Here is a 15,355-nt window from a genome sequence, read left to right on the forward strand (position 1 = left end):
GGGAACTAGACCAATGAACACCAGAGACTGGGGCACTAAACCACTGGACACCAGAGACTGGGGCACTAAACCACTGGAACCAGAACAAAAATAACTAAATCACTGGACACCGGAGACTGGGGAACTAAACTAATGGACACCAGTGATTGGGGCACTAAACCACTGGAAACCAGAGACTAGAGAACTGAACCACTAAACACCAGAGACTGGGGAACTAAACCAATAGACACCAGAGACTGGATAACTAGAACACTGGACACCAGAAACTGGAGATATAAAACACTGGACAACAGAGACTGGCAAACTAAAACACTGGCCACCAGAGACTGGACAACTAAAACACTGGACACCAGAGACTGGGGCACTAAACCACTGGACAATAGAGCCTGTAGAAATAAACCAATGGACATCAGAGACTGGGGAACTAAACCAATGGACACCAGAGACTGGGGAATTAGACCAATGGACACCAGACCCTGGGGGACTAAACCACTGGACACCAGAGATTGGGGCACTAAACCGCTGGATACCAGAGACTAGGGAACTGAACCACTGGACACCAGAGACTGGGGAACTAAACCACTGAACACCATAGATTGGGGAGCTAAGCCAATAGACACCAGAGACTGGAGAACTAAAACACTAGACACAAGAGACTGGAGAACTAAACCACTGGAAACCAGAGACTAGAGGACTAAACCACTGGACACCAGAGACTGGGGCACTAAACCACTGGAAACCAGAGACTAGAGAACTAAACCACTGGACACCAGAGACTGGGGCACTAAACCACTGGAAACCAGAGACTAGAGAACTAAAACACTGGACACCAGAGACTGGGGAACTAAACCACTGGACACCAGAGACTGGGACAGTAAACCACTGGACACCAGAGACTGGGGCACTAAACCACTGGAAACCAGAGACTAGAGAACTAAAACACTGGACACCAGACACTGGGGAACTAAACCACTGGACACCAGAGACTGGGACACTAAACCACTGGACACCAGAGACTGGGGAACTAAACCACTGGAAACCAGAGACTAGAGAACTAAACCACTGGACACTAGAGACTGGGGCACTAAACCACTGGAAACCAGAGACTAGAGAACGAAACCACTGGACACCAGAGATTGGGGAACTAAACCACTGGACACCAGAGACTGGGACACTAAACCACTGGACACCAGAGACAGGGGCACTGGACATCGGAGACTTTTGGCACTTATCCACTGGACATTGGAAACTGGGGCACTTATCCACTGGACACCGGAGACTGAGGCACTTATCTACTAGACAATAAATGATGTGTAATATTTCCGTAACGAGTCTCCGCTATAAATTATTGTCCCTTTTTCCTGGTAATACAAATAAGAAGCAGATAATAACTATTATATATAAAGAACAGGCGACACCTCGGCTGCAGCTAAATCCAGGCCACACTGAGATGTATTATACTGAAGTGTATAAAAGGAGGGGGAGATGCTGACATCTAGTACATTGTCCCCTGTCCTGCACCATGCTTCATGACCCTGAACTCTACAGACAGCCGCTCCTGTTCTGTGTTATATGGGGGTGCTCTGCGTTATTTGGGAGCCTTATGCAAAGACCTCTACTCTCAGCACACACCAGGTCTGCCCTGTTACTTGTACTGATTCTGTATGTGACACATTGTAGATCCCAGAATCCTCCACCAGCCTATCATCTGCGCCTAGCCAGGACAGTTGAGGATTATGAATATTTTCAGGATGGAGACATCATTATCGTTGGAGTTTTCACCGTCAACTTTTTTATGAATGGATGTACGCGAGATGGCAGTTTTCATTGTTACATCTGTTTGGGGTAAGTGAGAACAGATCAGTGTTCAGGACCCTCATGTACAGTCAGTGTTAGGAGACGTAGGCAGCCAAGAATCTGCACTTGTCGCTCCCTTACTCCATTATTTGCAGAGATGTGCTGTAGTGTCATTTATGGGAATCCAGTCAGTCGGTTCAATTTGTGGCCAAAAATCGCTACACACTGTTTACAGCATAAAGGAGGTTTTCTCGTTACCTACAGTGATGTCCGTTATATATTATGATGGGGGGAATGAGTTATAATGGAATAATAGATTCATTCATTGACATGCTGCCATCTCTTACATTTACTATTACTCAGCAGTGGATGTGAGTTCATATGACAAGTCATCATTGTGATGACAGAGGCTTCAGAGCAGTCTACCCAGTGAGATGACGGCTCCGGACATCCCATTTTATAGATATTCTGCTACTAGAAATCTTCTTGGGCTTCCACACAGTTATATGATGTCCTTCAGGTTCAATCTTTCTCAGACCGAGCTTGTCTTACTGAAGTAAAAAATCCTTCTTGACCCCACAAGTGCTAGGACGTTCCTGCGCTGGACTCTGATTGGCATCTCTCATTTCCATGCCACACATGATGGACAGATCTGTTGGGTCAGTCTTGCTCCGTACCATGTGCTGCTGCAGGAGCCAGGTCAGGACCTCTGGGCAGGAGGGGTGGATGCGGAGACAGCTCTGCTTGTTTATTAGGAGGTGGAGGAGGAAGAGGAGGAGATGGAAACATTAACAACAGCTTGAGAAAGAAGAACATCTTGACCCCACATCTACTGGTGGCAAATGTTAGGTGTGAGCATGAAAACAAACAGGGTGAAGAATTCAGGTAAGGAGTGCAGCGTGATGTCTCCCGGTCCTCCAGCACCCTTACAGGTTACAGGAATAACATGCCTGATTTCTTGCAAAAACAGCGCCACAACTGTCCACGGGTTGTGTGTGTTATTGCAGCTCAGCCCCATTTGCTGCAATGTAGCTGAGCTGCAATACTTATTTTTCCAGCTTCCTTGGCACAGTTCCAGAAGAAGCCAACAGGACAAATCCCAGGGTCGGGCATTTGCACAGCATGTCCCGAGTTTTATTGTCAAAACGCTTTATTTGAGCAACAATTTGTGGGTATAATAAGATCTTCCTTTTATTGAAGAAGTGTTACAGTCTTACAGTTTCAGAATGTGCATTGTCTTCATTTTACTACTGGGAGGACATCTGTGGACTTACATAGTCACATAGTAGGGTAAAAAAAAGACATGTCCATCAAGATAAACCAAGGAATCTGAGAAAGAGAAGAAATAGGAGAAAGGGAAGGAAAGGAAGAAAGGGATGGGATGGAAGAAAGGGAAGGGATGAAAGAAACTGTAGACATTATTTTACCCCTATTGATCAAAAAGAAGGCTTAAAAAAACCAAAACCTTGTACTCTCTTTTTTTACGTATTCCCTGCTCCATTGTGGTATATTTCACTCCTCTAGTGCATATTGCAATGCTGTTGTTATTATAATATATTTAACCCATTTCTATCCCACCCAGATACAGACCTAACGCCATTTTTTATGAGGGTAATTTAATTATTAGAACTTTAGACAAAATTATCCAAGTGGTCATTACAGACAAAATTTCCTCTCTATTTGTCTCTTGAATACAACCCCCTTATCAAAAAAATGCCAGCACGGCGATCAGCCAACAAACGAGCGTTAAGTGTAACTGGTCAGTGTAACCATCATTTTTTCCTGGATATTCATTTACACCCACACTTTCTTTTTTAATGAAATGTTCAGTGTGATGTTTAGTATTTCTTGTTTTGGACTTGCCTGGGCACGGTGTGTTTCCTGACTATGACTGGTACACGAGCACGGAAGTGTGCAGACAATTTATTTTTCATTTATCTATTAGTCTTGTTTAATATCATGGAATGTAACGTAAACCAAAGCAGGTCGCTGAAAGCAACGAACCTCCAGCACACGCCATGATTACTGAGCCAGGATATATGGCACATCAACAACAGGAGACATGAAATCCTGTATATACACAAGCCTGGACCATCAGGTGACAACAGAGAGGAACAGCAGGACTACCCAGAACCACAGCTATGGAGGATACAGCAGACAGACAAACCCAGATACCAGCTAAGGAGTAGAAGTAGCCCCCCGCCGCTGCTAGAGGCACCTGTTATTACCCTGGTGGTCACTATCATGACTAGCTGCTATGAAGGAGCCCCAACCAAAGAGCCAGAGGAGGAACACACTCTACAGCAAATGTATCAGACATAGGCGCCAGCCTGGCCCCACCCATTATTACTCTGGCCACACCTCCAATACCAACCTGATCTAAAAGGAGATGCATCATTATTTATTTACTAATTATGAAACTATATTGAAGAATTTATTTCTTATCTGTGTATCTTACTGATTGTTTTTTTTCTAGTTTTTTTTACGTGGTTATGGGGCGGCCATCTTATCTGAGCTGCTGCAGTTCTAGAGATTTGCTTTACAGCAGACGTCAGGACGTCTCAGTCAAATGTGTCAGGTTGACTCCTCATTGTCCTCCACTGTTCTCTACTCCAGTCCAGTTCTCCATTCTTGTGCCAATTTCAAGTCGTAGGTCAGCACTGGAGTCTAGGCACAAGCAATCTATGATTGATCCTTCTATCAGGACACGTGTTGAATTCTGGGAGGTGCCAGGTATTGGGGACTGTCTCACTAACTCCTGGACACACATTGGTCATGGGGGTTGGTTACTTAGTGGAGCCGGTAGTTTTCGGGTCACATTGCAATCTACCAGGATTTCTATACTGTTATTAGAGTCCGTGTCTATCATCCTTGACTGCAGATCTTAATGTTCTATTTTTCTCTGGTCTGTGTGTGATTGAACCTTTTACACTATCACAGTCACCTTTTATATCATTTTCTATCATCTCCACAGACCCGTGCCTCTGTATTACAAGTATCTTCTGACTTTCCGTTTTGCCATTGAGGAAATTAACCGAGATCAGAAAATTTTACCTAATATCTCCCTGGGATATCACGTATATGACTCGTGCTCCGATAGCAAGAAAGCTGTGAAAAGTGTCCTACAGATTTTATCAGGACCGAGAACGACCGTCCCCAATTATTCCTGTACCGGGCAGAGGAAGGTAGCTGGTTTTATTGGAGATCACAGTTCAGTGACTACCGTGTCCATGGCTCTGATACTGGCATTATACCGATACTCACAAGTAGGTGGCATTCCCTTACATATTGTAATGACTGGTCAATACTAAGGGATTGGTAGGATCAGGTCCTGGAGATTCATGAAGGAACACTTGTAAGAACTGCTGTGATCACTAGTTCTACCGCCATCCCGGGCTTCTTTAAGATATTCCAAATGAGCCAACAACAATAGAGTAATCCTGCCAGTAAAGTGTAAAAATGGGAGGTTTATTTGTTGGCTTCTTCCGGCCCATGCAAGGTGGGTATCACAGATGACTTTTAAATCATTTTTTTTTAAAAAACCTAAAAGTGAATGTAATTGTATTTTCCCTTAACAAACAGGTGCGGTATAACAACATCATATGCAATATACAAAAGATCTTTTGAAATAAATATAAAACAATATAAAATAAAATACAAATACCCACATATGCAGAGGAAACATAATTGATTTTCCTTCCCCTAAATGAATGTACAAAATATTACCAAAATGCCAAACATGATGTATCCAAATAGTACAAAGCGATGACCTCTATAAGTAAAGGCCACTAAATATAACTACAAATATCCCGATACCAGAGTAAGAGGATCGGGGTGTAGGATCCATCCAGAAAGGAATGAAGATGAACTAATTCATAAAGAGGGGATTCTATATAACCAAAACCGATCAGGGTAGAGGGTATAGTGAGCTCATTCATAAAGAGAAGAGCTGTGTAACTACTGCCGATCCCATGGTAAGAACTGACCAATCACAAGGTGACTGTATCTTTTATCATCTTGTTGGTTCTATGGATCCTCCACCACGCACCATCCAGCAAATGTGAGATGCTTTGCAGTCAGCGCAGCTCCAGATACCGGAGACCACCGACCAGCACCTTATTGATCACTCCCAGCCCGTCTAGCTGCTGTCCGTGCTGCACACGGCGGTTACTCTGGATATTAGCTGCTGATCATAATAATGGGACTCCACTGTTTATATCCAGAGCATCACTTGAAAAGCAAGACACAAAAATATTTTCACAAGTAAGACCAAAAAATATCTCAGCTCATAAAAACCATAAACCATACAGACCAAATAGTCCAAAAATAACAATCTCTATTATTCCATACATTTCGAGAAACCCCCCCCCCCTACAAATACTGTATATACAAAGAGTTAAAAAAAATAATTAGAAACAACCTGAGATGAAGACCACCACAGCCCCAGCCACATAAATATCAAGTCACAGTCTATATATTAGTGGCCCATCAGACGAGGTTCAATGTCTAGAACAAGATTGTCGGTGTAAAGAGACCAAAAGGTATTTATATAATCACTACCAGGATGAATGACTTACCTGTGGCCGGCATGATTTATCCTGGGATTGATTATATATATAGGCCTATATGTCTCTTTACACCAAGGATAATAATGGACCCACATTGACCTATAATGGGGTCCATCAGGTTCCGTCACAGTGTCCAAAAGTAGCACCACATCCACCATTATGTTGTCAAATGTGTTGTAACCTGCTCTGAATGCAGATGTGAACAGAGTCTTAGTCTTTGTCCATACACCCGGGATTTCATATACCTTGGTCCACGCCTTATGTTCCAGACCCTTTTCCTACTATAAATTGTGTTCACTCTTCTGACCTTTTCTAAATATATTTTATCTGTTGTACCGATGACATCATATAACTTTTCTTCTATTGATTTCTTACGCGTCACCATCTTCTGTAGATCAGCTTCGGTGCTACAAGTTCTGTTCTAAACAATCGAAATCTTTACCCAACGTTTTACCGAACAATACAAAGTGACCAGAAGTTTTACTTGGTGTTATCTAAGATGATCCAGTTCTTTAGATGGACATGGGTTGGAATCCTATTTTCAGATGATGAGAGTGGTAATGAAGAGATGCAGCTTTTGACACAATATCTGACCATGGATGGAATCTGTGTGGCCTACACTATAAAAGTACAGTTTGTGCCCCGACAATTTCTAGATAATATTGCAGAAAGGAACTCTGAGATTATTAGACAGTCATCAGCCCAGGTTATTATACTCTGTGGGACATATACTCCACATCTTTCAGATCAGTTATATGCAATACGGGGTGTGCTCCATGATAAGACTCTGGTCTTTGGTCCGGCTTTTGCTTCACTGACATTAATTATGGAGAACCAAATAGAAGCATTTACTGGGAGTTTAGCTCTTGAACCTTCTCCACTGCCTGTACCAGATATGAGAAACTTCTATAAAAGTTTCCAGACCATAAGTCATCCAGAAGATATGTTACTGGCTCATATATGGTTGTTTAGATGGCGCTGTTTATCAAGAGATCCTCAAATGAATAAAATCCATCAATCCATATACCAGATGTCTCTTCAGAACTGTTCTGAGACACAACTGAAAACAGATCATTTTAGCATTCAAGGCAAAGGACTCTCTGACCGAGTGTATAAAGCTGTTTACTTGTTGGCTCAAGCTCTACATGATCTACACATGTCTACAGATAGACGATCTGATGATAAGACCGCTCTTCTCCATAAATACAGACTACGGGTAATTACTTGATAAAACAAATTGCAATAAGGTGGTTTTGAAAAGTAATAACATTGATGGGCACAGACCCCAATGTTCTTGGTTTGGTTTTGGTGTTGATACCTTCACCATGTAGTCAATGTTTGAGGTGTTTATTGGCCATGTATTAGTATTTTAGATTTTAAGTGACTTGAAGGAATCGGACAACATGTCTTAGAAGTGTCAGCATGTAGCACAATCCTGGTAAGGTCAAAGTAAGTTTGAGCTCGGTGCTGGCACAAACACCAACACATTGGAAAAAGTAACATATAAAGTCTAATGTTTTTCACTAACCTCTCCCTGATAATGGTTAGTTTGATCAAGTTAAAGAACTCCAGCCAGCAGCAAAAGAGTTTCCTCTAGTCAGACCCCACCCCTCCTCACCCCTCCGTTAGTCAGACTGCATCCCTCCTCAACCCTTCTTTAGTCAGACCCCACCCCTCCTAAGGCTTCCTCTAGTCAGACCCCACCCCTTCTCACCCCTCCTCTAGTCAGACCCACCCCATTATCACCCCACCTATCTCCAGGAAGTCCCTAAAAGAAGTCAGCTGATGGTACCTCGGACGTTTCAGGCACTGGTAGAGGAATTTGTGGGTGTTGGCCATAGACAATGAAGAACGGTGTATTCCTTGTGGACTTGCTGGTGTGATTATTGTATGAGAATTCAGCCCACGGAAGCAGCTGCACCCAGTCATCATTCTGTTTGGAGATGAAGTGGCGTAGGTAGTGCTCAAATATCTGATTGATCCTCTCGACCTGACCATTGGACTGAGGATAAGTCCAACTTCATACCGAGAAGTCCGCAGAGGGCTCTCCAGGACTTCGAGGTGAAGTGAACTCCCCGATCAAACACAATTTGCCGCGGCAAGCCGTGCAGGCGGAAGATGTGTTGGATGAAAATGTTGGCCAGTTGAGGAGCAGAAGGAAGACCTGTCAGCGTAATGAAGTGGGCCATCTTCGAAAATCGATCCACCACCACCCAGACAGTACTGCATCCAGCAGAGAGTGGCAGGTCAGTGATAAAGTCCATAGCTATATGCTGCCAGGGAGCATCGGACGCAGGCAGTGGCTGGAGCAGACCAGCAGGTCTGGAGTGAGTGACCTTGTTAGCTGCAAACACTGAGCAGGGAGAAACAAAGTCCATAATGTCTTTGGGCAGCGTGGGCCACCATAAATGATGGACAATCAGGTCTCAGGTCTTATGGGTACCCGCTTGACCTGCCAGTCTAGAGCAGAGTCCCCAGCGGAGGATCCTCCCTCTGCCAGCGAGGCGCACAAAGGGCCTCCCTGGAGGGATGTCCCTAACTTGCAAGGGGTCAACAGAGACAATGCAAGATGGATCAATAATATTCTGTGGAATCTCCATGGTGTCCTCTGTCTCGAATGACCTGGACTAGGCATCGGCCCTCACACTCTAGTCGGCCGGGCGATAATGGAGCTCAAACTGGAACCTGGTAAAGAACAGCGACCCCATAGCTTGACGAAGGTTCAGCCATTGGGCCGTCTGGAGATAGGTGAGATTCTTGTGGTCCATAAAAATCAGGATGGGATGAGCTGCACCATCTAGTAGATGTTTTCACTCCTCCACGGCCAATTTGATGGCCAGTAACTCCAAAATCCCCAATCAAGTAGTTGCATTCTGTGGAAGAGAAGAGCTTAGAGAAATATCCACATTACATTGACTTGCCCTTGGAACCTCTCTGGAACAGGAGTGCATCAGCACCGAAGGATGAGACGTCCACCTCCAACTAGAACTGTCGAGAAACATCTGGATGATGGAGGATAGAGGCTGATGTGAAGGCACTCTTCAGGCTGTAGAATGCGGACTCTGCCTCAGGAGTCCACAACTTGGCGTTTACGCCCTTCTTGGTGAGGTTAGAGATAGGAGATGTCAGTGCGGAGAAATTTGGAATAAACTGTCTGTAAAAATTGGTGAATCCCAGAAAGCGCTGTATGGCCCTCAAGCCTTGAGGGTGTGGCCATTCCAGGAAAGACTTTACCTTTTCAGGTTCCATCTTGAGACCTCTATTCGAGATGATGTGGCCCAGGAAGGGTAGAGCATCTTTCCCAAACACGCACTTCTCCAACTTGGCGTACAGACGATTCTCCTTTAACCGCAGCAAAACTTGACGGACATGTCTCTGATGAGTCATAGGATCTGGAGAAAAAAATCAAGATGTCATTAAGATAGACTACTACACAAACATAGAGGAAGTCACGGAAGATGTCATTAATGAACTCCTGGAAGACCGCGGGAGCATTACACAGGCCAAAGGGCATTACTAGATAGTCATAGTGTCCATCACGGATGTTACATGCAGTCTTCCATTTGTCACCCTGGCGAATCTGGATTAGGTTGTAATCCCCACGCAGGTCTAGTTTGGAAAATATCTTGGCACCATGTATACGATCAAACAGTTCTGAGATCAGATGCAATGGAAACTTATTTTTCACTGTGATCTTGTTGAGACCCCGGTAGTCAATACAAGGACGCAGGGAACCATCCTTTTTTTTTGACAAAGAGGAACCCGACTCCTGCCGGGGAGGAAGACTTCCATATGAAGCCCCTCTCCAAGTTCTCCTTAACATAGGCAGACATGGACAGAGTCTCTGGCAAGGAAAGAGGATATACCCTACCACGGGGAAGGGATGCACCAGGTATCAGCTCGATAGGACAGTCATATGCCCGGTGTGGGGGCAGCATCTCCGCCTCCCTCTTGCTGAAGACGTCCAAAAATGCAGGATAATGACCAGGCAATCCTGCCAAGGAGGCAGAGGAGACTGAGTCGAACAAATCTGTACCAGGCAACGGTTTATGACACTCGGGACCCCACTGGAGAACCTCTCCAGAGTTCCAGTCCAGGACTGGGTCATGTAGTCGGAGCCAAAGCAGGCCCAGCAGCACGGGGTTAACGGCCTTGGACTAGACAAAGAACGAGAGGAGCTCGGAGTGGTGAGCTCCTACTTTGAACTTCAGTGGCTTGGTAACAGCTATAACTGGGTCTGGCAGAGGTAGTCAATTTACAGATGCAACCATCAATGGCCTCTCCAAATGGGTAGTGGGTAATTGGAGAATATCCACCAGGTCTCTATGACTGAAATTAGCAGCGGATCCAGAGTCCAGATACGCAGATACCCGATACGGACACTATAGTCACGGGTATGGACAATTTAGATGAACGTCCTTCTTTACCCAAGGTTGTCTCTCCTACCAACCCTAGGCTTTGGGGCTTTTGGGGACATAGACGCACAAGATGGCCTCCGAGGCCGCAATATAGAGTCCCGAAGTGCGTCTGCGTTGTCTCTCCTCGGTAGATAGCTTAAACTGGTCCATCGTCACAGACACCTTAGGAGGATCGGCATCTGAGGACAGCATGGATTGCTGCAAAGTATGGACCAAAGTAGGAAGGCCTCTTTCCCGACGGGCTTCTTGGAACCGTCCTCGCATCCTTATATCAATCCGAGCAGCCAGAAAAATGAGGTCATCCATGGTACACAGTAGAACTCGAGCGGCAAGCTCGTCCTTAATCTAAGGAGACAGTACCTGCCAGAATGTAGCCACCAGGGCCTCATTGCTCCACAACAGTTCTCCCGCCAGGGTGTGGAAGGGGATGGTGTACTCGCCTACGACGGTGTCTCCTTGGCGTAGGTTCAGCAAGGAGGCTACTGTAGATGAGACCCGTCCAGGCTCCTCAAACACCGTGCAAAATATCCGGAGGGACCCCTGGAAGTCACGGGTCTCTGGTCCATGTCTCTTCCAGATAGGATTCGCTTATGCAAGGGCCCTGCCAGTGAGAAGAGAGATGATGAAAGCGACCCCTGTGCCATCAGAAGAAAATGCCCTTGCATACAGGCTGAAGTGGATCTGGCACTGGTTAAAAAATCCACGACAGGTCCCTGCGTCTCCATCATAGCGGTCAGGAAGTGGCAAAGAAAATCTATGAGCCACACCGCCAGGAGGTGAAATCTGAGGATCACCACTGCTAGGAGGTGTAGTAGGAGGAACGGCAGCTTGTGCCTCCTGCCGACGTGCGAGAATGTTCAAGGCCTGAAGGAGTTGGTCCTGTTGAGACTGGAGGTCCAGCATATCCGTCCGCAACTCTTGTGACATCATCTTGGTCTTGGAGCAACCAGCGGGGTCCATGCCTGAGCGTACTGTCATGTAGGGTGCGTGGACCCAGTGGGCCGTACCGCCTTGACAGTATGGCAGCTGGGCAACAGGATACAGGTCACAGTCTATAGTTCGTATAGTGTACCTGTGGCAGCTCGGACAGTAGCAATGACAGACTCGGCTGGGACTTAGGCAGCAGGCAGACGTCAGAAAGTGATGTAGCAGGATAGGCGTGGAATGCAGCACAGCACGACTACAGCTCAGCACGGCACTTGACCAGGTAGCACGGGATACAGGTAAAGGAACGGGGAACACTGGCAACTGGAAAACACTAGGAGACCATTTGCTAGACAATCTTAGGGTACGACAACAACGCTCAGGCATGGGAGGAAGGGGCTGGGCCCTTCTTATAGTCCAGGGTACTCATGGGCTAATTTTGACATTAAACTCCAGTGCGCGGCAAAGGTAAGCGAAAGTGAGCGTGAGTCCTTAGGAGACTGGGGCCAGCGCTCGCAAACCCATGTGGCCGTCAGGAGGTGAGTGAGCCTAACGGCCCACGGCCATGGGCATGACACGCAGTACATATATACAGTACCAAAAAAAAGCTAAGTACATAAATACAACACCAGATCTAAACTCAGTACATATATACAGCACAAGAACCAAGCTCAACACATATATACAGCACCAAAACCAAGTTCAGTACATATATATAGCACCAGAACCAAGCTCAGTACATATATACAACATGAAAACCAAGCTCAGTGTAGCGTCCATGGCCACGGACTATCGGGTTTACTCAACCCCCCGCCGCAGCCATGGATCTGTGAGCGCTGGCTCACACCTCCTTCCCAGGAGATGCCAGCGCTCACTTCCGCTCCGGTCCGCTGTATCGCCTTGATAATGCATAGAGCGGGCTACCCTGCTTGCTATGCCAAATGACAACACACCATGCTCTCCCAGCATCAAAGACCCGGCTGTGTCCAAAAGAAGCAAATATAAGTAAGCATGAAAAATACCTGGGGTATTAGTAATCATTTAGGCCAAAAGGACGCAAGCTCGCAATCTAAATGTTCCTCAAACACAAACCAAACAGATAAAAACAAGGGGACATATTACACAAAAACACCAAAAAAAGGCCATACTTACAAATGGACACAGACAGGTCAGAAACGCTGGGACATTTAGTTCCAGTTAGGGAGTTAGGGACTCGCAAGACTGGGGATCCTTGTCATGGATTGCGAGCTTGTGTCCTTTTGGCCAAAATGATTACTAATACCCCAGGTATTTTTCATGCTTACTTATATTTGCTTCTTTTGGACACAGCCGGGTCTTTGATGCTGGGAGAGCATGGTGTGTTGTCGTTTGGCATAGCAAGCAGGGTAGCCCGCTCTATGCATTAACAAGGCCTCACAAATAGGCTTTTACCTGGCTATATACATTGCGCCTCATGACTTACACATTATCCCTCCATGTTTCACACACTTGCACCCCCTTATTCATTTATTTTCATTTAGGCACTTTACCCATTACTGTCCCCTATATTTCACTTATATTATTATCACTTGCACATACACTATTCATTTATTATTTTTTACTACACATCCCATGCACCACACGCCACTCCCCTCAAGACTAGTGGGAGCGGCTATTATTATTTAAAGCACCTGTTCACTCTCCTTCATCAGCGTTTCTCACCTGTCTGTGTCCATTTGTAAGTATGGCCTTTTTTCGGTGTTTTTGTGTTATATGTCCCTTTGTTTTTATCTGTTTGGTTTGCATCTCTACCCCTACCAAGAAGGGTGTGAAAGCCAAGGTGTGGACTCCAGAAGCGGAACCCGCATTTAATAGCCCGAAGAGTGCCTTCACGTCACCCTCTACCCTCTATCATTCTGATGAATCTCGACAGTTTCAAAGGAAAGGCAGTAGTATGTGGCTATTACTCGAGACTTTTTTCTTCTGCAGAGCGCAACTACTCTATTGGGGATCGGGAGCTACTGGCCATGAAATTGGCTCTGGAAGAGTGGAGACATCTGCTAGAGGGCGCAGCTCACCCCATCCTGACCACAAGAACCTCACCTATCTCCAGTCGGCTCAACGACTAAACCCCCGTCAAGCCAGGTGCTCGCTGTTCTTCACCCGTTTCCAATTTATGCTCCACTACCGTCCCACTGACAAGAATTTGAGGGCCGATCCCCTGTCCAGGTCATTCGAGACGGATGACACTGTGGATCCAAAGAAGTAGTAGGACAACAGCACACGTCTTCAAATCATCAAAGTGGTTTTATTGTCAAGACATCCACAAACGACAAGCAACGTTTCGACCCATAGTGAGTGAAGGGTCTTTGTCAAGCCTAACATTATGTCTAAAAACATCGTTATAAATGGGTGAATACAAATGATCACATGGCCCATTCCAACCAGTGAACATCGTGAATCTGGTCTCCCAGGTGAAGCATACATTAGTCTTAATGACATACATCAAATAGTTATATAATCTTCAAAAACGTGCAAAACTACAATGTGTAATACATCTTTAATACATCATCATCAATAATATGTCAATCATTGTTATTACAATAGAAAAGTGAAGGAGGAAAGTTCACCACACTCCAGGTTCCAGCTACGATCACAGAGCTCTACTGTGCATGCTCAGCAATCAATCATCTCTGCTGTGCAAAAAATAAATAAAGACCAGCGTTCGATCAAAAATGGTAATCAAAGTATGTATAAATGTAAGACATCCTCAGTCATAACAGGAATCCATCATACTGCAGCTCCATATCTGTATATTTTGAGGCAAAATTAATTCAATAATTAAAAACGTCTTCACTCTGTATAAGTCACATGTGAACAGGGCAGACGGAGGGAGAAGGGATCAGGTTCATATTACTTCATGATATCAATCACTAGAAGTTAAATATAAGACATCCTCAGTCATAAACAAGAATCCATCATACTACAGCTCCAAATCTGTATATTTTTGAGGCAAAATTAATTCGATAATTAAAAACGCCTTCACTCTGTTTAAGTCACATGTGAACAGGGCAGACGGAGGGAGAAGGGATCAGGTTCCTATTGCTACATGATATCAATCCCTAGGAGTTAATGTCATCAAATACTGTTTAGTGTTAAACCGCCTACATAAATCGGATCACCGAAGTGATTCAAAAACTTTCTAGGGAATGCTTGTAACTTCTGTCCGACAAATCATGTTGGACAATTATACCGCACAAAACACGAGATTTATATAATGATGATAAAAACGCCTTCATTCCGTGGTGTTAAGTCACATGTGAACAGGGCAGACGGAAGGAAAAGGGATCAGGTTCATATTACTACATGATATCAATCACTAAAAGTTAGTGTCATCAAATACTCTTTAGTGTTAATTAGCCTACATAAATCGAATCACTCAAAGTGATTAAAAGACTTTCTAGGGAATGCTCGTAATATCTGTCCGACAAATCATGTCGGACACCTATACCGCACAGAACACGAGATTTATATAATGATGATAGAGCATCAACCATAGCCCACCCAATCAAAAAATCACTATACTCAAAAACATTGCATAAAAAATACAGATGGATGCCAACATGAAAGGAACCGCTATAATCTTCGTTCTGATCATAAATCCGCTGG

At 44.9% G+C, this 15,355-nt stretch overlaps 1 protein-coding gene across 1 annotated transcript in view; it reads left to right on the plus strand.

The window, feature by feature from the left end:
• Positions 1 to 1,814: 1,814 nt before the first annotated feature.
• The window catches only part of LOC142759278 (vomeronasal type-2 receptor 26-like), a 33,647-nt gene continuing 20,106 nt past the window's right edge, over positions 1,815 to 15,355 (plus strand). Inside the window, exons 1-4 of the mRNA XM_075861288.1 lie at positions 1,815 to 1,845; positions 2,490 to 2,682; positions 4,772 to 5,063; positions 6,760 to 7,581. Of these exons, the coding sequence (XP_075717403.1) occupies positions 1,815 to 1,845; positions 2,490 to 2,682; positions 4,772 to 5,063; positions 6,760 to 7,581 (1,338 nt within the window). The remainder of the gene's footprint in view (positions 1,846 to 2,489; positions 2,683 to 4,771; positions 5,064 to 6,759; positions 7,582 to 15,355) is intronic.

Source organism: Rhinoderma darwinii, chromosome 4 (genome assembly GCF_050947455.1).
Source record: "Rhinoderma darwinii isolate aRhiDar2 chromosome 4, aRhiDar2.hap1, whole genome shotgun sequence".
Lineage (NCBI taxonomy): Eukaryota > Metazoa > Chordata > Amphibia > Anura > Rhinodermatidae > Rhinoderma > Rhinoderma darwinii.